Source organism: Crocuta crocuta, unplaced genomic scaffold (genome assembly GCF_008692635.1).
Source record: "Crocuta crocuta isolate KB4526 unplaced genomic scaffold, BGI_CrCroc_1.0 scaffold101, whole genome shotgun sequence".
NCBI lineage: Eukaryota > Metazoa > Chordata > Mammalia > Carnivora > Hyaenidae > Crocuta > Crocuta crocuta.
In genome coordinates, this window is record NW_027527956.1 from 4,751,424 (window position 1) to 4,778,287 (window position 26,864).

General features: G+C 44.9%; 1 protein-coding gene across 1 annotated transcript in view; it reads left to right on the forward strand.

Moving 5' to 3' along the window:
- CNDP2 (carnosine dipeptidase 2) overlaps nt 1-26,864 on the forward strand; it is a 560,556-nt gene that overhangs the window by 518,836 nt on the left and 14,856 nt on the right. Inside the window, exon 2 of the mRNA XM_077752690.1 lies at nt 25,121-25,212. Coding sequence (XP_077608816.1) covers nt 25,153-25,212 — 60 coding nt within the window. The 5' untranslated portion in view covers nt 25,121-25,152. The remainder of the gene's footprint in view (nt 1-25,120; nt 25,213-26,864) is intronic.

Consider the following 26,864-nt stretch of genomic DNA (forward strand, 5'->3'; position numbering starts at 1 on the left):
TGAAAATACTGGTAATCTTGAATTAGATTCTGTTACCAAAGGTCACTAAATGTCACCACAGGAGAAGTCTTGGTGTCGAAGCACCCCAATTTCCCCTCACCCCCATTCATCTTGGCTCTCCATGTGCTGCCGAAAGACAGCGCTGGCTTGTACATCATTACACAGAGGGGGCCCTGCCGTCTGAGCGCTGCTCCCCAGAAAGCGTCTCACGGCCTTTCCTAGTCTAGGATATGACGTTCCTCTGGGAGCCTTGAATCCACCACTGACATCACAATCCACCGAGTAACCTCCTAGTCCAGAAACCCAGGGTGATCCTTGGCCCCACCCCCTCTCACACCCAACACTGGAATTTTTTTTATTTTTAACTAGACTAATTTAAAAATTTTTTTAAATGTTTTATTTATTTTTTGAGAGAGAGATAGAGATAGCATGAGCAGGGGAGGGTCAGAGAGAGAGTGAGACACAGAATCTGAAGCAACCTTCAGGCTCCGAGGTGTCAGCACAGAGCCCTACACGGAGCTTGAACCCACGAACCGTGAGATCATGACCTGAGCTGAAGTCAGACGCTTAACCGACTNAGTACAGAGACAACCCAGGCATGCACAGCCTCGCTCATGATCAATATCCCCCCACCCCCTCTGAGAGGTACGTTTGTTACTATGGATGGATCTACAGTGACACATCAAAATCACCCAAAGCCTGTGGTTTACATTAGGGTTCACTCTTGGTGTTGTATGCCCTTTGGGTTTGGACAAATGTCTAATGACATGTATCCACCATTATAATATTAAACAGGGTATTTACACTGTTCTTAAAATCCTCTGTGCTCCTTTTATTCATCCTTCCCTCTTCCCAACCCCTGGAAGCCATTTTTTATCATCACCATCATCTCCCCTTTTCCGGAAAGTCATATAGTTGGAATCAAACTGTGTGCAGCCTTTGCTTATTGACTTCTTTCCCTTACTGCTCTGCATTGAAGGTTCCGCCATGTCTTGTCATGGCTTGATAGCTCACTTTTTAAACACTGAATAATATTCCATTGTCTGAATGTACCACAGTTTATTTGTCCATTAAAAAATCTACTGATGCCCCTCTCTTCTCCTTACCCTGCCACTGTCTAAACACCTTCCAGAAACACCTATCTGCTTGTGTGTGTGTTTTTCAAATCTCGCTTGCCACTCAACCAGGGACTTCTTGAAGGAAAAGCCGTGACGTGTGTCTTGAAATCCTCAGCTTCCAGCCCGTTGCTCTGAGCAGGTCCTCAGATGTCAGCAGAAAGAGAGTCCCACCAGCGCCTCTCATTAACCTCGACCTTGAGATTCAGGATGGACAGAAAGTCCTTTGGAAGAATAGTTTATAGAGAGTAAGCTTGTGGAAGGCAGTACCCCAAAAGAGGCTAAAGGGAAAGTAAGCAGTTTCAGAAATTAACTACAGAATTACAACATAGTTTCTATACTGTTCCCAAGGATACTTTTGCACAGATACAACACAGAAACAAGAAGCTTTCCCATTGCGTCTGCCTCTTCTTCATATCTTACCACTAGCTACGATTGTCACAGAACTAAGTAGAACTTTAGGCAGTAAAGGGAGCCACAAGGTGACTTCCTAAATCAGTATGCACTTTAATAAGTTTTCTAGATAATTCTGGCAGTAAATCAATGGGCAAAGGAGAAAAATGATTAAGGACAAGCTATGAAAATGGCTCGTAAATAGATTGATGGCAGTATATATTTTTCTTCGGTGAGATTATTTTTTAATAATAAAACAAGTGTCTAAAAGATACATAACTTCCCATTAGAAAACATGATTTTTTTATTGTGGTTAAATATATAACATAAAATTTATCATCTTAACCATTTTTAAGCATTCAGTTCGGTGGCATTAAGTACATTCACACTGCTGTGCAGACATTACCACCCTCTGTCTCCAGAATGTTTTGTCTTCCTAAACTGAAACTCTGCCCCCGTTAACACGAACTCCCTCCCCCTCCCCAGCCCCTGGCAACTACTATTCCACATTCTGTGTCTAGAAGTTTGACCAGTCGAGGTACCCCAGAGTAGAATCATACAAATTTGTTCTTTTGTGTGTGTCTTATTTCACTTAGCATGTGCTCAAGGTCCATGCATCTTGTAGCTCAGGTCACAATTTCCTTCCTTTTGAAGGCTGAATAACATCCCATCGTACGGCTAGACCACACTTTGCTCATCCGTTCATCTATCTATGGACACCTGTGTCGATCCCACCTTTTGGTTCTTATGAACACGGGTGTACAAAGATCTGCCCGAGTCTCTGCTAGAACACGGGATTGTCCATAAAGAAAAATATTAAGCAATAATGAAAGAGAGCCTTCTGATAAAGCAAGGTTGCCTCTGTGAAATCAGAAAACGGACTCTCTATAAAGCATGGATTACATCTGTTCTGATTGCAACCAACAGAGACCAGCAATATATTTTTTTAAAGTTACAAAAACTGTAGCTTACATGTTTGCCAATGTATAGCATTACTCAGGATGAAAGTCTCATACAACAAATGCCAGTCGATGCAAACAATCAAGTAATTCTAGCAAGAAAAAGAAAGGAAGGAAGGAAGGAAGGAAGGAAGGAAGAAAGAAAGAAAAAGAAAGAAAGAAAGAGAGAGAGAAAGAGAGAAAGAAAGAAAGAGAGAAAGAAAGTTGCCTTTCATCCATGGGGGCCAATTAGCTCAACAGGGTCTTCACCACCTAACGCCTCGGGCCAGCCTGCCTCCCGCATCGCATCCCCCTTTCCAATCCTGCTGCCAGGCCCTGCTCATTCCATCACGTACGTTTTTCCCTTATTCACTCACTCCTCCTGCCAAACACTCTTGTCCTTCTTCCTCTGCAAATTGCAGTCATAACAGCAAAGGTTGCTGAGTTGTCTATAGGCCTTATGTGCCCTTGCACATCGCTGCCGCTGCAGGCTGTCAATTTCGAGCGGGCACTGGTTTTATCCGCGTGGAGTTGGGCAGCTGTCCGTGTGTCTACCTGGACGTCGTGCAGGTTAGGAAGGGAATCCTCACGACTGTGCTTCTATCCTGTAGGAGGGGACCCTCTCTGATCAACATACAGCCTGTGCCGGTCCCCTTGGAGAGGACAGATTTCCAGGTGTCCTCTTCCTGTTTGTTGATGGCAAGTAGTGTTCTCAATACTCGTGACATTTTTGGCAGTTCTCACAGCTTAGTCACTTTCAGCGCTAAACAATAGCTTCCTTTCTAGGAGGTAAAGAGTCTAGTCCTGTTTAACATGAGAGCTCCAGGGGTCATTCACAAATTCCCTCTTTCTTGGCTCAGGGCAGCCTCAGACCAGAACATCTGCACCGAGGAGGGAGGGGGTTTGATCTCTTTTCTCTGTAGTTTTTAGCCTCCCTCCTCCTCCACTTGCAAATCAGGGTGGTTTGATTACCTCCTTTGCAATCCTTTAGAATCTTTTGCAATCCCTGCAAATCTTTGGTGTTTTTTTCCCCCAAACATCCAGTCATCCTTGTTTAGAAGTGGTAGTCACGGGCATCCGTGTCTTGTTCCCACATTATTTTATTTCCTGTGACTAAATCAAATATTTTATTTGTGTAGCTGAAAAAATTGTACAACTGTGACTGGGAGCTGTAAGAAATTCTGCTATAAGGAGGACCTTGCTGGAAGTTATCTTGTAAACAGCACAGGGAACACAGTCAATAACATTGTAACAACTCTGTCTGATGACAGATGGTAACTAGACTCATTGTTGCGACCACTTTTGTAATGTATATAAATATGGAATCATTATGTTATACACCTGAAGCTAATACAATATTTATGTCACTCTTCAATTAAAAATAAATAAATCCAGAAAGTGCATGATAAAAATCAACTGTACAAGTCCCAATCGATATTAGCTTCTACCATGTTATTTACAGTAGAATTGACTCTTGCGTGAGTGTGTGTTTCATGCTATATGGCTTTTGGCACATGTATAGGTTCGTGTAACCTTATGCAGAGAGAAGTCCTATCATCCAAATCCTCCCCATGCTGCCCTTCTGTGCTCACCTCTCCCTTCGCCCCATCCCCTGGTAACCACAAAGTTTTGTTCTTTTGAGAATCACTGAATCTAGCAATATAGATTCATCTCCAGAGTTTTGACTTTTTGAGAATGTCGTAGAAGTGGAATCATGCATCGTTGAGACTGGCTTCTTTCACTCGACATAATGTTTTTGAGACTCATGCAAGTGAGTGCGCACAGGTGAGGGGAGTGCGCACAGGTGGGGGAATGAGCCAGATTTCATTCTTTCTCATTGCCATGTAATATTCCATCGTATAGATAATCCACATCTTCTTGATCCATTCGTCCACTGATGGACACTTAGGCCCTTTCCATGATTTGGCTACTGTTGAGAGTGCTGCTGTGAACATTGGGGTACACGTGCCCCTATGCACCAGCATTTCTGTATTCTTTGGGTAAATCACTAGCAGTGCTACTGCTAGGTCATAGGGGAGTTCTATTGTTAGTTTAGAGCACAAANAAGTCTTTTGCCCATGTTTTATTTGATTTTCTTACTGTCGAAGTTGAGAGTTCTTTACACATTCTGGGTAAAAGTGCTTTACTGGATAAATGGTATGTAAATATTATCTCTCAATAAAGAGCTTGTTGTCTTTTTCTTCCTAACAGCTGGTCTCACTCTTTGAGTTAACTTTTTAAATAAAGCCTGAGGCTGAAGATCCCTTTTCTGCATACAGACATCCAATTGTTCTAATACCATTTGTTGAAAAAGGCTATCCTGTCTCCATTGAACTGCTTTTCTACCACTGTCACAAATTCGCTTGGCCATATTTATGTGGGTCTATTTCTAGACTCTATCCTGTTCCATTGATCTATGTGCTTATCCCTTTGTCAATAAACATTGCCACCATTACTATTGTCCTCTAGTGAGTCATAAATTAGGTACTGTGATTCCTCCAACTTTATTTTTCTTTTTGAAATTTGTCTGGACTAACTTTTTGCCTTTCCATATAAAATTTAAAATTAGATTGTCTATATCTACAAAAAAAAAAAATCCTGCTGGGCTCTTGTTTGGAATTGCGTTAAATCTGCAGAACATTTTGGGAAGAACTGACATCTTTACTATTTTGAGCCTTCGAATCCATGAACACAATCTCTCTCACCATTTATCTAGGCATTCTTTGCTGTCTTTCATCACATTTTTCAGTTTGCAGTATACAGATTATATATTTTCAGCACGCAGGTTTGCAGGGTCTTTTGTTTTTACCCTTAAAAGGGATAATTCTATTAGTTTCCTATTTATTTTATTTTTATCTTATTTTTTATTATTATTGTTATTTTTTTATTCTCAAGTTAGTTAGCATACAGTGTAGTCTTTCTTTCAGGAGTAGAATCCAGTGATTTGTCTCTTACATATGATACCCAGTTCTCAACCTGAAAAGTGGCCTCCTCAATGCCCATCACCCATTTAACCACTCCCCACCCCCATCAACCCTCAGTTTGTTCTTTGTATTTAAGAGTCTCTTATGGTTTGCCTCCCTTTCTGTTTTTATCTTATTTTTCCCTCCCTTCCCCTATGTCTATCTTAAGGTTTTCAAGTTCCACATAGTTTCCCTTTTATGATAATGTATGTTGTTTTTCATAGATATCATTTATCAACTTAAGGTGCTTTTTAAAAATCATGTTGAATTTTTCAAAAGCTTTTCTCTGCATCTATTGATATGGTCACATAGCTTATCTCATTTGATCTCTTAATGCAGTAAATCGAATGTATAGATATGCAAATATCAAAGAATCTTTGAATTCCTCTGAATCCACCTTGACACTTGATCATAGCCTTTTATCTTCTTAATGCACAGTTGAATTCAGTTTAATATTTTGTTAGAACTTTTCATCTATAATCATGGGTAAAATAAGGCTCTCATGTCCCTTTTATAAACTTTTTTTATCTGGTTCCATAGAGTGACTTGAACAGCATTTCCTCTGGAAGAGTTTGCCTAAGATTGGAATGATGTAGTTCTTGATAGTTTAGAAGCCTTCTGTAAAATCTTCTGGACCTGGTGTTCTCTTCTCTGACGATTTTTATTTACACCTATAGTTCTGTAGTAGTTACAGGACAATTTGGGCTTTATTTCTTCTTGAGACCCCTGTAGTAAGAGTTTCTAACAACTCCTCTATTTACTTATGTCTTCTTTTTCATTTATAACAGTATCTATTTATAACTGCTTTTCTTTTTCTTTAAGCAATCTGCCAGAAGCCTGAAAAGACCAACTTCTGTGGCGCCTGGATGGCTCAGTCCGTTAAGCATCCAACTCTTGATTTCAGCTCAGGTCATGATCTTAATATTTGTGGGATCAAGTCCCGCTGTTGGGCTCTGCACTGACAGCGCAGAGCCTACCTGGGATTCTCTCTCTCCCTCTCTCTTTCTGTCTCTTGCCCTGCTTGTGCTTTCTCTCTCTCAAAAATAAATAAAAGACCAACTTTTAACTTGGTCAGTCTTCTTATTGCTTTGTTTTCTATCGGGCAATATGTGGTCTTTTGTTTGTTATTTCCTTTTCTAGACTTTATGGAGCTCTCTGGGTTTTTCCCTAACTTCTTAAGTTGGAAACTTGACTCACTGATTTTTTACTTTCTTTTTAAAAAATATACAAGTATTTAAGGCTATAAATTGTAAAATTATTTTTATAAATATATAATATAAATATAAAGGCTCTGAAGCATCCTGTTAACACTACCCACAACCTTGGTGGGATGAATCCCACAGTATAACATAACATAACATAACATAACATAACATAACATAACATAACATAACATAACAACACAACATAACATAACATAACAACATAACATAAAACATAACATAAAACACAACATAACATAACATAACAACATAACATAACATAAAACATAACATAAAACACAACATAACATAACATAACAACATAACATAACATAACATAACATAACATAACATAACAACATAACATAACATGACATAACATAACAACATAACATAACATAAAACATAACATAACATAAAACATAACATAACATGGCATGACATGACATGACTTGAAATCGCATCTCAAATTACAAATCCTATATGATTGTTTTTACGTATTGCTAGATTTCATTGGCTGTTCTTTGGAGGATTTTTGTGTTAATGTACCATCAGACATATTGGTCTATAGTTTTCTTGAGATCTATGTCTGGTTTTGGTATCAGAAAAATTCTGGCTCCGTAGAACAATACTGGGGGTATCTCCTGTTCTTCTATTTTTTGGAAGAGCCATGAAGGAATGGTGTTAACTTTTCTTTAAATGTATGATTGAGTTTAATAGTGAAGCTAACTGGGCCTGGGCTTTTCTTTGTGGAAAGTTTTAAAATTACTAACTAAATTGCTTTACGTGTTAATGGTATATTCAGATCATTCTCAGTGGTCCTATCTGCCTAGGACTTTATCCATATAACACAGTTTGTCTCTTTTTTGTCATACACTTGTCCATACTATTCCCTTATCATTCTATTTATTTCTTAGAGTTGTTAGTGGTGTTCTCTCCTTTATTCTTGATTTTAATAATTTATATCAACTCCCTTTTTATCTTGGTCAGTCTGGCTAAAGATCTGTTGATTTTTGCTGATCTTTCCAAAGAAGCAACTTCTGGCTTTGTTAAGTTTCTCTGTTGTTATTCAGTTATTTATTTGATGTTTTACTCTCTATTATTTCCTTTCTTCTGCTTGCTTAGGGTTTCTCTTTTTCTTATCTCTTAAGGTGGAAGATCAGGTTATGGATTTGAGATCTTTCTTCTTTTTTAATATGGAAATTTATGGCTGTTAATTGCTCTCCAATTACTGCTTTAGTTGCATTTCGTAAGTTTTTGTATATTGTGTTTTTGTTTTGATTCATCTCAGTGTGTTTTCTAACTCTTATGATTTCTTCTTTGGCCGATTGACTATTAAGGAGTTTGCTGTTTAATTTCCAGAGACTTATGAGTTTCCTGAATTATCTTTATCTATTGATTTCTTCTTTCATTCCACTGTGGTCAGAGAACATACTTTGTATGATTTCAGTCCTTTTAAATTTACGAGTTTTGCTTTATGTGTAACATGTTATATCCTGGGAGGGTTATAACCTGGAGAGGGATCCATATGTAATTGACAAGAATACGTTTTCTGCTGTCATTGGAGGGAGAGGACTATATATGTCTGTTCAGTGTAGTTGGTTTTCGGTGCTGTTCAAGTTATATTCCTTTATTGATCATCCAGTTGTTCATCTTTTATTGAGAGTAAAGTATTTAAACCTTCAACAATTATTATTGAATTGTCTGTTTCTCCCTTCAATTCTGAGTTTTTGCTTCATGTATTTTGGGGCTCTATTGTTAGGTACACATATGTTTATGGTAGTAATGACTTCCTGATCATTTACTTCTTTTTTTAAAAAAATATATTTATTTTTTGGGAGAGTGCAAGGGGGGGAGGGGCAAACAGAGGGGGACAGAGGATCTGAAGCAGGCTCTGTGCTGACAGGCTGACAACAGCAAGCCCAATATGGGGCTCGAACTCATGAACTGTGAGATCATGACCTGAGCTGAAGTCAGATGCTCAACTGACTGAGCCTCCCCGGCGCCCCCTGATCATTTACTTCTTCTTATTATAATATGCGCTTTTTTTTGTCTCTAGTAACTGTTTAGTCTTTTTTTTTTATGTTTTATTTTTATTTCTAGGAGAGAGAGAGAGCGTGAACAGGGGAGGGTCAGAGAGAGAGGGAGTCACAGACTGAAACAGGCTCCAGGCTCTGAGCTGGCAGTCAGCACAGAGCCCGACGCGGGGCTCGAACCCACGAACCGCGAGATCATGACCTAAGCGAAAGTCGGACGCTTACCCGACTAAGCCACCCAGGCGCCCCATTAACTGTTTAGTCTTAAAGTCTATTTTATCTAATATCAGTATATGCTGTCCATCTCTCTTTCGGCGATTGTTCGCATATCTTTTTCAGTTCTTGTACTTTCAACCTACTTATGTCTTTGACTCTAAAGTGTGTCTCTAATGGACAGCATACGGTTGGTGCTGTTTATATAACCATCCTACAAATCTCTGTGTTTTCATTAGAGTGGTTAGTTCATTTACCTCAGTCTTTGGACTTCCTGTTTCTAGCTACACTTACCCCCAAGTGGTACCATCCAGTCTTGTTGCTTTCAATATAAGATGTGCTGATGACTAGAACTAAACTCCTGATCTGCTTATCTGTGTCCAGAGGGATAAGTAATAGGCATCTTACTCTTAACCTTTCAAAAATGGAGCTCCTAATATTCCCTAAGTATTCCTTCTGCAGATCTCTCAAACTCAGCTAATAGCAACTTCATTCTTGTCATTGCTCAGACTAAATTCCTTGGTGTCATCCTTGACTTATGTCTTTCTCTCACCCCCCAAATCTTATCCATCATCAAATCCTGTTGGTTGTACCTCAACATAAGTCCAAGATTCAGTCACTTACCGTCATCCCACTACCACCACCAGGTCCATCCAAAGCTCTACGTCTCACACCTGTTCACCCAGCCTCTCCCTTGACCTCCCGCAGTTCATTCTCAAGAACAGATAGATATCTCTTTTCTCAAGGTCCTCATTGGCTTTCCATCTTGCTTACATTAAAAACGAAAGCCTTACTGTATTTCACATTACTTCTCTGCCTTAATTACTTCTCGGACCCCATATCTTGATTCTCGTTTTCTTATTTGCTCCATGGTGGCCCCTCTGGCCTCCTGCTGTTCTTTGCGTTCACCTCCACCTGAGGACCTTTGCACTTCTGCTCCCACTCCTGGGTGCATGAGGTTTTTTCTGTTTTGTCATTGCTGTATCCAGTATCCAGATTAGCACTCAGCACATGGAGAACACCTGGTAAATATCTGTTGAGTAAATGAATGGATGCACTTGACTCCTCACTCAGCATGGTCCTGGTCCTGCCCTGATTTTACTCCTACGGACGCCTACGTCATCGGTCTTGGGCAACGAGGATCCCAAGGCAGTCCCAAGGCTCTCTGCGGCAGAGCAGAGCTTGAATAGCTTTTCCCACCACTTGTTCTCCCCCAGCCAACACCAGCCACCCTCTGTTTCAGTGGCAGCCACTCTCATCCTTCTCCATTCCCACGTGGGACACCAGTCCCCCAGGGGATTTGCATTTGCTTATTTGTTGTTGTTTTGATTTGTATAGACTTCTTTCTATAGCCCAAGGTTTGTATATGGTAAGAAATCCGAAAGTCCATGCTCAGTCTCCATGTTAGGAGGAACCAGAAACCTTTCCTCCATATGCTACCTGGTGTTTCAAGCGCTTAAAGTTGTGTTGCAGAGGATGGGAAAGTGCCACAGGCTGTGCACTGCAAAACTCCACAGGGTGACTTTCACATGCATACGGAAGCCTCGGGAGGGAAAGGTCTTACTTGAGGATGGCTGTGAGTCGACGTTGGCTTCCTAGAGATATGGCATATTTCAGATGCTGATTTCTTCCAAGAGAAGTTTTCGTGAGATAATATTCTTAGGGCTACTGTCTCTTACCTACAGTTTACTTGATTGTCTGATGCTTCCTCTAACCACTTACACTTTATCCTATGCCCTTGTTCTGGGATCCCCTTCCCCAAGTGTTCTCTTGGGTAGATTCTCCCTCACGATGATCCAGTCTGGTTCCCTGCTGCAGGATCTACATCTGGCCCACAGAAAACTCTGCAAGCAGCCCATTCCCATCCCAGCCACTTCCTCTCGCTCTCCTGGGGCAGCCAGTGCTGTAGTGATTCAGCCACACACGTTTCCAGCATAAATCAGACAGTGAGGTCAGTAGACTCATGACAAACTTTCCAAGTGGCTCAAGGTTTGTCAAGCTCCCAGTGGGGAGCAGAGAGCAAACATCCAGCACCCCAACAACTTTTTCGAAAGAGCTTCTCATCAACTACCTCTTCAATCTCTCTGAACAGTGTTGGCTTTGCCCATGGCCTGGAAGGGAGAGGGGAGAAGGGCTCATCTTGGCTGGACCACTTTGGACACTCCCTGCACCAAGTCCTGCTTGGCTGGTGTGCCCCCGCCCCCCGACCAGGGTGATGGAGTATCTGGACCTATTGCATTGTTCTTGACTTTGAGGTTTCTGTCACATCTACAAAGACTGTAGGAAGAGTCACATTTGACATCCGGTCACACATGGGAAACAAGACAGTTACCAGCAAAAGGGGATGGAACAGAAAGGCTGAGCACTTCTCCTGACGTGAGCGAAGTGAAAGGGAAGCCGTGGCTCATCCGAGGCTCACTGTGCAGGAGCACAGACCCCCGAGGGTTGGTCTGAGGCGCTGCGAAGTTGGACTTGCCCAGGTGGGTCTTTGATCGGAGTTCATTTCCCGGGAGACTCTGTCACCAGAACTTCACACATGTGGGAAGCCGGATAATGACACCCCCAACAAAAACACATCCACTTCCCAATCCCTGGAACCTGGGAGATATCATCGCCCTATACAGCAAAGGGGACTTTGCAGGCATGATTAAGGGAAGGGTTTTGGAAAAGGAAGAAGGGTCCACGAGCCAAGGAGCACAGGTGCCTCTAGAAGCCGGGAAAGGTGACGCTGTGCACCCTCCCCAGCAGCCCCTGCGAGGGACCGCCCTGCTGACTCCTTCACTGCGGACTTCTGACCTAACGCCTGTTAGAGGGGAAGTCTGCTGCTGTTTTAAGTCACTGAATTTTTGTTAGTTGCAGTAGCGACAGCAAGATAATCCACATGTTTTTTTACTGGCCTGAAGGTAGGGATATTCCCCAGGCGTCCCCAGCAGCTGGAGAGCGGGCCGGCCGGACATGACAGGCGGGCACACGGGTGATGGGTGCAGGCGGGGTTCAGCTGCGCCCTGCGGGTTTCCAGCGACCTGGAGGGAGCCTGGAGCACGGGAGCTGGGGGATGGGCTCCTCATGTCCCTGAAACCAGCCTCCAATTCCTTCTGGTTTCTTTTTACAACACAGCGGATAGCGACCTCGAATTGTGAGTGACAACAACTGTTTACAGTTTGAAAACCTGCAAAATAACCCACGAACAGAGTGCGTCTCTGAACTCAACGCTTCATTGATCTTACCCGTGTTCGCCCAACGGGAAACAAATGTTTTAAAGTGGAATAAAACTTTGTTCAGCCTTCCTGGTAGCGTCTAACAACTGAACTCCATCTGTTCAATAAAAAGCTTTAGTTGGAAACTTGTCTTTGTTGTATTGAGGGAATTCTGTAATCCACCAGCTGAGAGACGTTCACACGAGTTTCGCCGTGTGTTTCGGGTCTTAGCTGACCAGGACGACAGAACAAGGGCCCACTTCCTCTTCGGATTTAGTATCGTAGCACAATCCCCCCGGTCTGCCTGATGCTATAAATGTGCCCACCTTATGGTGCCCCCGTTCCTTTTCTGTGTTTCTGATGGGGTGTCCCAGGGCCCCGTTCTCTCCTCTGCACGCAGCAGCTTCAGGAATCGAGGCTCAGGCTGCATCCCAGAGAGGTTCTACCAGCACCACGAGACCCCTGCGGGGAGATGATGTGGTTTTTACAACTGTCCCCCGGGGTTGTTCCATGAGCTGAGGTAGATCTCGAAGATTAGCAAGAACAAGGGATTGCTCTTACGGATGGTCTCTTCAGTTTTATTTTCTGTAAAATTAAGTATAGTGAAAAGCTAAACTTTTTTTTTTTTTAATTAGACAGCACGATATAAATCACAAGGAGACAGCAGAAGCCTCTGGAATGAAGCCCGCATGTCTTCAGGAATGATCTGAGGCAGCAGCTGGGGCCCAGGGCTGGGTGGGGCTTGCACATTTTGCCTGGTGGGTCCGGGCAGCTCCGCCATCCTTCATTAGCCCAGGCTAGTCCCCGGTTTATTGGACCTGAAGGGTTTGGAATTTGGATGTTCTCTTTAAGAAAACAGATATAAGGGGCACCTGGGTGGCTCAGTCGGTTGAGCGTCCGACTTCAGCTCGGGTCATGACCTCAAGGTTTGTGGGTTCGAGCCCCGAATTGGGCTCTGTGCTGACAACGCAGAGCCTGGAGCTGCTTCGGATTCTGTCTCCCTGTCTCCCTGCCCCTCCCCCACTCACACTCTGCCTCTCTCTCTCTTAAAAATAAACAAACATTTAAAAANCGGTCGGGTGGCGCTGCGGGCCGTGGGTCCCGGGGAGGCTCTGTCACGGCCAAGGCCGGGAAGCTCAGCTCGTAGCTCTTGCGCCTGCACTCCGGTGTCTCAGGACGCGCCCGGCCTGGCGGCGGCCAGCTGCGTGGACTCTTGCTCGCTTTGCCGCTGGGGCGGGGGGCAGACTGCCGGCCAAGGGCTTGCTTGTCCTCTCCTTCCCCCAGGCCCCCGCCATTACTAGCCTTTCCCCACGACTTCACTCTCCCGTTTCGCTCCTCCTCCTTCTGGAAGTACCAGCAGCCGCCAGGAAGCGCTGGGGACGCTCTGGTCAGGGTGTCCGGGGTGAAGGGACCCAGCAGCACAGTCGGCAGCTGCTTCCTGGAGGAGGGGGCCTGGAGAGGTGACTGTGACCTGCACGTTTACTGGGCTGAGTAGTGTCCCCCCAGATTCCCGTCCACCTGGAGCCTCGGGGCGGGGCGGGGCCTTGTTTAGAAGTCAGGCTTCGCTAACATAGTTAATCCGGGGGACTTTGCCCTGAGCGGGTACACGTGGGGGTCATCATGACAGAGGAGGGGACCCAGAGGGCGCATGTGGNCTCCACCCGACGCCCTCCCGCGGCTCGTGAGCCCCCCGGTTGTGGCGCTGTTACAGCAGCGCCTGGAGACGCACACGCGTAGATGACTCACCTGGAAACCACAGTCCCGAGGGTGGCCGAGGGTACTGCCCCCACGGTACCCAGGGAGGCCCAACCCAGCCTGGGAGGGGTGCGCGTGCCTTCCCCGCGCCCCTGCTCCGGGGTCGCAGACCCCAAAGCACGCGGGCGCAGGTGCCCCGGCACGCTGCCTGCCCCCAGAGCCGGGCAGCCAGGCTCTGGAGACGCGGCGTGGAGCCCCTGGCGGGCGGGGGCCGGGCGGGGGNCCCGGGCCGCCCGGCCTCCGGCCTGTGGACACAGCGCGTCCCCGGACCCACACCGAAGTCTCCATGTGCGCCGGCCGGTCGGCTGACTGGGTTCAACTTCCCTTTGTGCAGCCAGGGCCTTTAGCGCCGTTTATGTTCTTTCTTTCTTTTTTCTTTCTTTCTTTCTCTCTTTCTCTCTTTCTCTCTCTCTTTCTCTTCCTTCCTTCCTCTTTCTTTCTTTCTCTCTCTCTTTCTTTCTCTTCCTTCCTTCCTCTTTCTTTCTTTCTTTCTTTCTTATTTTTATGTCTTTCATTTTATTTTGAGAGACAGAGAGCAAGTGGGGGAAGGGCAGAGAGAGAGGGAGACACAGAATCTGAAGCAGGCTCCAGGCTCTGAGCTGTCAGCACAGAGCCGGACGAGGGGCTCAAACCCACGGACTGTGAGATCATGACCTGAGCCGAAGTCAGATGTTCAACCGACTGAGCCCCGCAGGCGCCCCTAACGCCATTTATGTTCTTGAAACGGGATAGTTTTCTTTCCCCACCTCTCTCTGTCCCGTAAAACACAAGCCAGGAAAATAGCTACAAACTGCCAGTGAAATGTAAACAAGTGATGAATTTTTTAAAGTTCCCCCAGTATACCCTTCCCTTCTCCAGCAAGAAAAGGAAAGCTACCAGGAGAGTCTGCTGATCACTAAAAGGAAAATTGAAACACTTCTCTCCTGGCCATCCTTACATCATGGGAAGAACCTGTGCTCTCAGGAACAGGCGGAGACGCAAAGATCATCCACCACTAAATACGACGTGTGGGAGCCCTTTTGGCAGAAACCTACTTGAGGTATCGGGAAATAGGTATAATTTTTGGTGAGCACACATGTTTCTGTTATGTTTTATAGCCTTTATTTTAAATCTGAAGTAAGCCGCAATAAGTGTCATATGTTCTTAATTAAAATCAGCATTTGGATCCTTTCTAAATAAGCACTGCAAGGTGAGGGGTTGGGGAAGCAGGCTCAAACATCTAAAAGTTTTTTCTTGAATTAGTAAAGATAATCAAATATTTGGGTACATTTAAGTATCCGCGAGAAATGAACAGTGGTGTTCTTTTTGTTTTGATTTTTGTTTTTATTTTATTTTTGAGACAGAGAGGAACAGAGTATGAGCAGGGCAGGGGCAGACAGAGGGAGACACAGAATCTAAAGCAGGCTCCAGGCTCTGAGCTGTCAGCACAGAGCCCCACATGGAGCTCGAACTCATGGACTGTGAGATCATGACCTGAGCCGAAGTCGGGCACTCAACCACTGAGCCACCCAGGCGCCCCTGAACAGTGGTATTCTTGCAGCTGACAGAGTCAGTAAACCCTGAAGGCCCATCCCCAGCTCAGAGGTGAGTCCTGACAACCTGTCCCCTTATAAAGGATGACAAATCACAGGTAGCATCAGTAATTGCAAAGCTCCAAGATGAGTTTGAAATTCTCACAGCACTTGGAAATTCACACACATCAGTGGAGTGGACTAGATGTAAAGGACTAAAATGAAAAACAAATCAATTTTGTCCATGGCAATGTGGAAGGTGTTAGTGTAAACAGAACCCCGGCAAGTGAACTCAATAACCAGCCCTCCTCATCCCTTATTCCAGACCTTTCTACTGTGGCATAACGTGACTGGAGCCTCAGGCTGTCAAACCTCCCCCCTGAGCTGGCGTGGGGGCGGGCTGGCCCTGCCCAGGGTGCGTGTTGCAGATCTCCAAACGATCTCCCGATTTCCCTGCTCCTGTTCCACTTTTTCAGACTTACTTACAGTAAATACAGTAAATACAGCCACAATTTCTCTTTCTTGGACAAGTTAACATTTTTCTCTGAAGTACAGAGAATGCAGGACTTTGTGAAGTCTGTAAATTAGAAACGCCAAAGGCAATTAAAATACTTTTTGGATTGTTTCCACATCTCTGTCCGTGAAACGTGGGAGCACAGATACCTTTACAAGATTCTGATTTCAATTCTTTTGGATAAATAAATACCCAGAAGTCAGGTTGCTTAAATCTATGGTAGTTCTAGTTTTACTTTTTGAAACAGCCTAAATATCCATGGACAGAGGATTAGATAGAATGTGCTGCCTACACACAGCGGGATATTACTCAGCATTAGAAGAGGAAATCCTGCCGTCTGCAACAATGGATGAAGTTTGAGGACATAATGCCGAGTGACATAAGCCCGTCACAGACGGAACGGTACCGCACAATTCCACTTACACGAGGTATCTAAAATAGTCAAACTCACAGAAACAGAGGGGAGGCTGGTGGTTACCAGGCGCAAGGGGAGGGGAAATACGGGAGCTGCCGTCCAGTGGGTATAGGGTTTCGGTCAAGCAAGGCGAGTGAGCTCTGCACGATAGGTAACAGTGCTGGAGAGGGCACTTCAGAATTTGTCAGGGGAGTGGATCTGATGTTAAATATTCTTACCACAATAAAAAAGAAACTGGAAATTCTGTCAAAGTTAACGTTTTGTGTGCTGAGTCATAGTTGTTTCAAAAACAGGCAAAAATTCATGGCATCCATTGTCTTTGAGGGTTTGGTAAGAAACAAGATGGTGCATCACAACTATAGATGGAAGACACTCGTCTTCTTTGTTATTCCCACTCTACTCTCATAGCACATGATACACGTTGAAAAAAAGAAACAGAGGGGCGCCTGGGTGGCTTAGTCGGTTAAGCGGCCGACTTTCGCTTAGGTCATGATCTCGTGGTTCGTGGGTTCGGGCCCCGCGTCGGGCTCTGTGCTGACTGCCAGCTCGGAGCCTGGAGCCTGTTTCAGTCTGTGACTCCCTCTCTCTCTGACCCTCCCCTGCTCACGCTGTCTCTCTCTCTCTCTCCTAGAAATAAATAAAACATTAAAAAAATTAATAAAAAAAGAAAAAGAAAAAAAGAAACAGAGAGGTAGCAGGACACAGGCGAAAGAAATTCTCTTCAATGTTTGCTCTGAGGATCGGGTGGAAACGTACTCTGTGGACTATATTAAACATCACAAGTTTGGTAAATAGTACTTTCTAATGAGGGTTTCTGCATTTTCCCTATATTTAATTAGCTCAAGAAACCAAAAAGGGAAGTTACCACAATTTAGTTTCCGACTAAATCTAAAGCTCTGAATCAAAGACACCTGGAAACAAAAACCACTCGTATGCTATTTGAATGCTGTCACATACTTGGTATGTGGTAAGTGGCCATAGCATCTTAAAACCTGTTAAGGAATTGATAAGGGGGCTTCCACCCCCAACCCCCACCCCTTCTGTCCAAGGACCGTGTGTATGGGAAGAATTTTGGTTTATTTGAAATTTTGTGGAGATGGAAGGGAGCTTGGATTTTTTTTTTTTTTTTTTTGCCTTGGATGGGATTACCATGGCATTAGATTGCCTACAGACATTTATAACTCGCAAATGAAGAATTTTTTGCATTTATTCAGAGGTCTAGCCCTAGATGCTGAGTGAGCAACTGTGAGGTTAAGACTCAAGCCTTTCCAGTAAACATACAATTTTGCAGGACTAGGGAGAAGGGAGAGCGTGTTAACTTTTCTTCCCAATCACTACGGCTGTAAAGTACACCTGTTGGAGAGCTATCCAAGGCAGCGAGGAAAGAACAGAAGAAAAAACAGCTTTATGCATCCATTCATTAGTCTGTTCACTCGTCAAGTTCTTAATGAGTGCCTACTGTATGCCAAGTACTGGACTTGTCAGTACCTGAAACTCAAGGCCAGTGTGCTTAGTTACGGCTTCATGTTAGTATGTCACAACCATGGCTTTCAGAACATTCTTTCTAAAAGTGTTACACCACACAGTTCTATGTGCTGCTCTAATACATAAACAAAATGTATCTCCGAAACACCAACTATTAAAAAGGAAAATCTAGCATTAAATTGACAACAAGGCTCCCTTTCAGACATACGGCTGCCTAACCCCAACTTTAGTAAAAATAAGTAAATAAATAAAATAAAAAATAACAAGGCTGGGGCGTGTGGGTGGCCCAGTCGGTTAAGCGTCTGTCCTTGGCTCAGGTCATGATCTCACAGTTCGTGGGTTCGAGCCCCACATCAGGCTCTGTGCTGACAGCTCAGAGCCTGGAGCCTGCTTTGGATTCTGTGTCTCCCTCTCTCTCTGCCCCTTCCCTGTTCATGCTCTGTCTCTCAAAAATAAATAATAAATAAATGTTAAAAAATTTTTTAAAAAAATGAATAATACGGCTAAGAACGCCTGCATTAAAACAGAGAACACCCTGTCCATATTGCCCAGGCACAACAACAAAAGACAAAAAGCCAGAACAACATAATCTAACAGTTAACCACAGGCAGGGGTTACTCAGAGTCCCAGTCCCTACTAGCCGTAACCCGCCCTGGGATCAGGGAGACAGACGCTGAATTATGAGAGAAATGGAACACTTCACACTCAGCCTTTACATCTCCAGGGCTCCCTGGTTCTTGCCGCGAACAATGGGGCATGGTACATGACAGACATACTAATCCTGAGCCTCTGGCAGGTCGGAGGAAATACAAGCATTCAGGGCTAGAAAAACAGATTGGCTGATGCCCAGGGAATGAAAGCCGGGCAGGAAAGAGACTCTCAGAGGCCAATTCTGGGCGAGACTAGACTCTACCAGCTAGCTGCTTAAGGCTAAGGAAGTGGGGAGCCATGCAGGTCATTTGTAGCTGCCTGCTACTGGCCTCCTAGAATTCTGCTTTCTCCTTTATGCCATCCTACATGGCAGGTTCTCTCTTAATGCAGTTACCTTCTCCCAAGTGGCCTCTGTGCCCAGGAAAAGTTCTGTTTTCCAGGGGGATGGGTGCTCCCATGGCTGTGTGTCTGGTTAAGCATGGTTCACAGAGCCGAGTGAGGTTCTGGAGAGTAGGCTGTGACTCGTGCCAGGAACCAGAGCCTGCAGTGATTGGAAGTGGCATCCGACGCTTTTATGAGTGGGTCTGTAATCAATGGTAACTTCCAAAATCTTGTATTCCCTAAATTCTTAGAGCGGGCCCATCACTTCTCTTTCTGAAGCACCCACCTCTGGTCAACTGTCCACATACCTCTTTCCTTGTTTTGTCTCATGGTGTCCCTGTTCCCCAAAAATCCCACAGAGAAGAAGAGAAACTTATTCACTCAGCGCTTTAAGCTAAGATCAGATTCCTTGCTACAACGCCATCTGCAAAGCATCCTTTATCCGGAAACAAACGGACTGCAGGGCCACCTGCTGGGCATTCCGAGCTGTGCACCCCGAGGTTCAAGTACCAGCTCCTTTACTTATCAGCAAGCAAGGCAGTGGTCCTCAGACTGACACCTGGTGTCCCAGGAGGACTTTTAAAGGAAGCCTCAGAGTTTTAAGGGCACCAATCCCCAGCTTCTCAAATTCTACACGTCCTCTTTGGCAGACAGGGTTGGGTCATGCGGGCAGTGAGCTACCTGCTGTCCTGCTTCCTGCCCTCCTTTAAGACAGTGCTATAGACTGAATGTGTCCTCCCGAAACTGTTGAGACCTAATCACCCTGGTGAACGGGAAGAGGATTTGTACCATCGTAAATGAGGCCCACAAGGCTGCCTGACCCCTGCTACTGTGTGAGGGCACAGCGAGAAGACGGCTGTCTGTCCGGAACTAGGAAGCAGGCTCTCACCAGTCCCCAAATCTGACGGCACCATGGTCTTGGACTTCCAGCCTCCCCAGCTGGGAGAAACACATTTCTGTCATTTACAAGCCACCCAGTCTACGGTAGTTATAGCAGCTCGGGCACACCAAGACACTCAGTGCAGGCATCATTCTAAGTGATGTACATTTAATTTTTTAAATTTTGTTAATGTTTTTTTTTTAATTTGAGAGAGAGAGACAGAGAATGAGCAGGGGAGGGTCAGAGAGAGAGGGAGACACAGAATTTGAAGCAGTTCCAGGCTCTGAGCTGTCAGGACAGAGCCCTACGTGGGGCTTAAACTCACAAGCCATGAGATCATGACCTAAGCTGAAGTTGATGTTTAGCCAACTGGGCCACCCAGGCAGCCCTAAGTGCTGTACATTTAACTCAAAAAGCCTCAAATGTTTCAAACAATGGGGAAATTTGAAATACCACAGTAGACTATTATTGGAGAATGCCTCCTTTATAAAGGACGCTTGCTGGCTACATATTTTGTGTTATTTCAAGGGGAAGGAAATAGAGGGCCCATCTTTTCACAATTAACATTATATTTCCAAGGAAAAGAATTCCGTATCAAGAGTAAATTCTGTATTTTCTTGACTTTTATTCAGATTTGTAAGAGAAATGTTTTCATCAACTCTGTCAAATGATTAGCAGGCACATAAATAATATTCACATCTTACTTGGACTCAAACCTCTTTTTGGCTTTTATTTACCAATAGCTTCTTTGTTCTTTTTTTTCTTTTCTTGCTTCTTTGTTCCTTTATTTTTCACCACCATATACCTATAAAAATTTGATGAACTTAATGGTAATGTTTATGGATTCTACTCTAAGTCCCCTGTTTGCTATTATTTTTCACTGAACCCTGTCTCATTCCAGCAATAATCTCACTTAATAGACACCTGAACTAATTTTTTAAAAGCCCAATAGATACGATTAAATGATAGATTTCCACTAAATTACCTTTAATATCTAAGAATTCTTTGCTAAATGTATACAGTTGACCCTTGAAAATATGGGCTTCAACTACACGGGTCCACTCATATGTGGACTTTTTCAGATAAATACAGTACAGTTCTGTAAGTATATTTTCTCTTCCTTATAATTTTCTTAACATTTTCTTTTCTCTAGATTGCTTTATAGAATATATATACTTAACAGAATATAGAACATAGTATATAATACATATAACAAAAAATATCTGTTAACCAACTGCTTATCAGTAAGGTATCCAGTCAACAGTAGGCTATTAGTATTTAAGTAATTGGGAAGTCAAAACTTTTAAATGGGTTTTTGACTGCAGCGGGGAATCAGTACCTCTAACACCTGTGTTGTTCAAGGGTGAAATATATTTAGGTGGTTTTTATCAATCATGTACGAATAAGCATTGTAATGAGAATTTAATCTGGAAAAAAACTTTCACACTGAGAGATTTCTAGGTATAGAAAGGCAAATATTAATTTAAATTTCTATATCTATTCTCTTGCAGAAAAGTATGAAAGGATCATCAATAAAAGACTATCAGGTGTTAAAATGTCAGTTTGATGGCTAATATCAAAAACATAAGAAATAACAAATATTGGTAAGGATTCAGAGAAAAAGGACCCCAGTGTGCACTATTGGTGGGAATGTAAATTGGTGCAACATTGGTAAGAAAAAAAATTTTGTTAACAATTGGTGACATTGGTAAATTGGTGCAAATTGGAAAATACTATGGTGGTTCCTCAAAAAATTAAAAATAGCCATGCCATACAATCCAGTAATTGCACTTCTGGGTATTTACCCAAAGAAAACAAAAACACTAATTTGAAGACATATATGCACCCCTTTGTTTATTTAGCATTATTTACAATAGCCAAGATAATGGAGGCAAACTAAGGATCCATTGAGATGAATGGATAAAAATGTGAGATATATACACGATGGATATGCCCCAGCCATTAAAAAAAATGAAATCTTGACATTCACAACAAACTGGTCGGATCTAGAAGGTATTATGCAAAGACAAAACCCCTGAAATTTCACCTATAGGTGGACAAGCAAGCCAACAACAGCAGCAAGAGAGTAACAGGCTCATAAATAAAGCCAAGGGAGTAACGATTGTGGGAGCGCAAATTAGGTAAAGGGGGTTAAGAGGTACAAATTTATTAACAAAATGAGTCACAGAGATGTAACCTACAGCTGAAGAAATAAGAGTCTATAATACTGTAATAACTGTATGATGACAGATGGTAATTACACTTTGTGAGCATTTCGTAATAATTGTTGAATCACTGGTACACCTGAAATGAATGTGTTATACGTCAACTGCAGTTCAATTAAAAATGTTCTTAAAATACACAGAGTCAAGAAAAAAAGAAATGGTTAAAAATAAATAAGACTACTGAATATAGAAAAAAATGTTCCCTTAAGGTAAAAGCTCTTTGTACCGTATGACTGGACTGGGGGGCGGGGGGCGTGGAATCGGAACTTTTCAGTATTTAATTTTCCCTCATTTTTCGAACTTAATCCACAAGAAGAGTTACAATTTGATAACACTCTGAGAGGGATATAGATGGAAAAGTTAAAGTATTTACATCTTTTGCCACTACTGAACTTGCTGTTAAAAACAAGGGCACCCGGGTGGCTCAGCGGGCTGAGGCCCTGGGCTGAGGTCTCCATCTACCTAGGGGGGCTGAGTTGGATTGGGCTCTGCTTGGGATCCTCCCTCCCTCTCTCTCCCCAAATAAACCACCTTTATAACAAACAGTACAGAGCGTGGGAAGGTAGAGTCTCGGCCAAGTTCTCGCGGCACGGCTCTCACGGAGACGATCACCACCACCTGGGGTCTCGGAATTTCAAAGGTAAGCACAGCAAAGGGTGGGTCCTGCTGCGCCCTCCGTCCCGGGATCACCGGATTGAAACACTTAAACGCCCCCTTCCCCCTGCGGACCTAGGGCCCGGCGGCGTCAAACGGCACCGCGTGTGGCCGGGCACAGGCGCAGCGCCCCGAGCCGGAGCGAGGGGCGTGCGCCGCTCCCGGGGCCTCAGAGCCTCTCCACCCACGCCCGCGACCGCAGCCGGCGGCACCAAGCGGGAAGCAGGGGCGGAAGTGGCGGGACGGCCGCAGCCCTCGGGGTCAGAGGCCAGGAGCTCCGTGCGGGTCTCCCAAGCCGGGGGGGCGGAGAGAGGCGGGGCGAGGCCGGGTNGCAGGGGCCGAGGGCCCGGGGGGGAGTCGTGCCCGGGATTCCGGGCTTGGAGGGGCCTGGCCCATCGCCTCGTACGCGTGTCCAGGAGGGACGGGGAGAGAGGATATCGCGGTTAAAAGAAGGCCCTCGTTGGGTCCCTGGGCGCTGCGGGCGGCGGGCAGGACGCACAGAAGACCGACCGCTCAGCCGCTTCCTCCCCAGGGGCCCCCACAAAACTCAAGGCGCTTTCTCCCCAAGAGCCTTCAGGTCGATGTTGCTGGCCGGCCGGGGCCCGGGGTCAGGAGTCCGTAGGTCCCGCGGGACGTCCAGGCTGGGAGCCTGCAGCCTGTGGGTGTGAGGCGCGAGGGTGAGCCCTGCCCTTGACCTCAGTTTCCCCATCTGCAAACTGGGGGTGGTCCCGCCCCGGGCAGCGCTCCACGGCGTGAGTGGGGGCCTGGATGGGCATCCTCGTGCTGACCTGGTGTCACGAGCTGGAGAACTTGAGAGATAAGGACCGGGACACAGTAGGTGTCTTCTGTGCTGTGCGGCTACTTCTGGCTGCCACCAGCTTCATTATTTAAGTGATGGCACTGCCCGGGAAAGTGAGAGATCCTGGCATTTAGTTTGAAAGCATAATGTTTGCTCCTGTTCACTCCCACACAGCGCTTTTACCTTCCCAAGTGGGGTTCAGCAGGGCATGTCAAAGTGGCCCCATTTTTAATGGTTTCGGTACTTGGATGGGGGGAGGGGCAGGTTGGGACAGGAACTCCCAGAACTGTGAGTGGGAGCGAGAAAATGGCTTGGCCTGACCTGCTTTGACCGGATTAGGAATGCAGAGAAGGATTTGCTCTTCAGGCCGCCCTGGTGACTTGCCGGGAGAGCTGAACAATCTGGTCCCTGTTCCGCCTTTGCTGAAAGTGCAACTTAGGCAGTTGTATCTCTGCCTTAGCTGGAGGGCGGTCGTTTAATTTGGCTGCAGAGAATGTTGATGAGAAGATAGCACAGTGAGCTGGGGGGTTCTGGTATCGCATAAGCCGGAACCCAGATAAAAGGCACCCAGTGCAGCATATGGTCGTGGACAGCTTCCGGATTCACACGAGTGGTGATAGATGGGTGGACATTTGGCTGGCTTACGCTCATGAAATGCCTCTCCGGCCTTTGTCGGCCGTCTTGTGTTTCAGATAAAAGCCTCGGGGGCCGCAGTCTGAGGTGGCTCGGAGGTGTGTGAACGTTTTATGCACTGGAACTAAGCATTCGGATCTGTCCGTCCTGAAGTCCTACAGCACAGCTGGGGTGTCTCTTTTGTGTGCTGAGCGGCCGCCAGGCCTCATGTCCCGTAGATAGAGTCACTGCTCGGTTTAGCAATCGCTTTGGAATCCTCCAAGAAAAAAACACCCTTGGACTGGAACTACCTGGCTGTTACAGGATCTCGTCCCCACAGCCGCATTTCTGAGATATTTGCTGGGGCTGTGGTGAGCTGAGCCCTTTCAGCTCCGCTTCAGGCCAGACTTGCCACTTGATGGAATTTGAGATGTCAGTGGAGGGAAGGAAGGACAACGGATTTCGAAGGTCCCCAAACCAGAATCCTTTTGTTTCCTGCTCATTCCCGTCTTTAAAGACGACTGGTCAAATGATTTCCTGTCCCCTGTACTTACTTGCAAGTCAGAGCGGGGTGTATTGGGTCTCACACGTGAGAAGCTGGGTGTTGGAAAATGCACTCTGACGGGAGGCTGGGTTCCACGGAAATTTCTTCATCAGGCCTGCATGGGGGTCTCGCACGTTGCCTTTGACCACTCCTGGGCTCAGATTGTCAACTTTTTAAATTGGAGTTTGTCTGCCTTGCATTTTGATTGCTGTGTTGTGGGTTTGTGACAGTAACAGGATGTGACAGTTTTGCTGCAATCTCTGGAGTGATTATTTGTGGTATTAATAAGTGGGAAGTTTAGCATGTGCTTTAGAAAACTTTTAAGTGCTAATAAACCAGTGTTACCGGGAGCAACCTACTTTTAACTTTCATCAGCTTGTCTTCAACTGAAGCCCTTTCTTCAGTTACTTGCCTTTTTTGACCCACAATTATGTGCACACTTTCCTTTGGAGAAAAGAATTTGGAGGTCACCCTGAGCCTCTCACTGCTTGTGTGTGCACTGTGGTCACTTCCTGGAGCCTCGTGATGGCTGCGAGGGTGGAGTAGCACTTTATAGCGTCTTCAGCAAGTGCCTTCCTGGCCCGCTGCTCAGTCAGGCCTGTCTACAGGCAGGGCGGACGGGTTGTTTTTCTTTCCAGGACCCTTCAAGTTCCGCGATTTGTTTGAAAGATGTCAGCCCTCACCACCCTGTTTAAGTATGTTGACGAAAATCAGGATCGCTACGTTAAGGTAAGGGAATATTTATTCTAGTAAATTAGGTTTAATCCAGTGGGGCTCAGAGAAGCTGTCAGGAAGCTAATATGAGCTATGCCTTTTATTTATTTATTTACTTATTTTAAGTTTATTTATTGAGAGAGAGAGAGAGCATGCAAGCATGAGTTGGGGAGGGACAGAGATAGAGAGAGAGAAGCCCAAGCAGGCTCTGTACTGACAGCAAAGAGCCCAACATGGGGCTCGAGCTCATGAACTGTGAGATCATGACCTGAGTTGAAATCAAGACTCAGACACTTAACTGACGGAGCCACCCAGTGCCCCTGAGCTATGCCATTTAAATCAAGTATTAAAAATATTGTGTAGACACAGGTGCCTGGGTGGCTCAGTCGGTTAAGCGTCCGACTTGGCCTCAGGTCATGATCTCGCAGTTCTTGGGTTCGCGCCCCGCGTCGGGCTCTGTGCTGACAGCTCAGAGCCTGGAGCCTGTTTCAGATTCTGTGTCTCCCTCTCTCTCTGTCCCTCCCCCACTCATGTCCTGTCTCTCAAAAGTAAATGTTAAAGAAAAGTTTTTTAAGTATTGTGTAGACGGAGTGAGACAGATACCTCGTGATCTCACTCATATGCGGAATCTTAAAAAGTGGAATGTGCAGAAACAGTGGAATGGTGGTTGCTGGGAGTGGGGGAGGGGGAAATGGGGAGATAGGGGTCAAAGGGAGCAAACTTTTAGTTCTGAGATAAGTAGTTCCAGGGATCCAATGTACAGCGTGGTGACTGTAATTGATCATACTGTGTTGTATACTGAAAATTTGCTGAGAGAGTAGATCTTCCAGAGTTCTTGACACACACACACACTCGCGCACGCACACACACTCGGCAACCTGAAGTGTATATGTATTATCTAGAGGTCTCCTTCTCTACCTTCTCATCACAGTATGCAAGTTACCCTTTAGTGCTTCACAAGTCTGAGTGTATATATGTTTCTAGAAATAAGAGAGCTAATCCAAGAGTTTTGTTTAATCTCCACCTGATATAGACTAAATAACGTTTTTTTTGCAATTAGTCTGTTTTAAATGATTCAACAATGTTATATATTAATCTGTTTCTGACACTAATTTAAAGAATTGTGCTCAAAGTTATTCTTGGAAGACACATTTCAGATTAAATCTGTAGTTCTCATTCTGAAAATTACACTTTATTTTTTTAATGTTTTATTCATTTCTGAGAGAGAGAGTGAGAAAGAGAGAGAGACCACATGAGGGTGGAGGGTCAGAGAGAGAGGGAGACACAGAATCTGAAGCAGGCTCCAGGCTCCGAGCTAGCAGTCAGCACAGAGCCCGATGCGGGACTCGAACCCACGAACCGCGAGATTATGACCTGAGCCCAAGTCGGATGCTTAACCGACTGAGCCACCCAGGCGCCCCTGAAAATTACACTTTAAAGAACTTGGCCATTGTTAGCATGAATAATAAGCTCACTTGGACTGTGAAAATGTTGTTTCTGTATGTTTCAGCTTTAATTTTGTTAGATTCATACATAAACTTACTTATGGAACTTTGCACATTTTACATTCATCTCATGCTTAAAGGGTAAAAACAGTCTGACATTGGGGCGCCCGGGTGGCTTAGTTGGTTAAGCGTCCGACTTTCGCTCGGGTCATGATCTCGCGG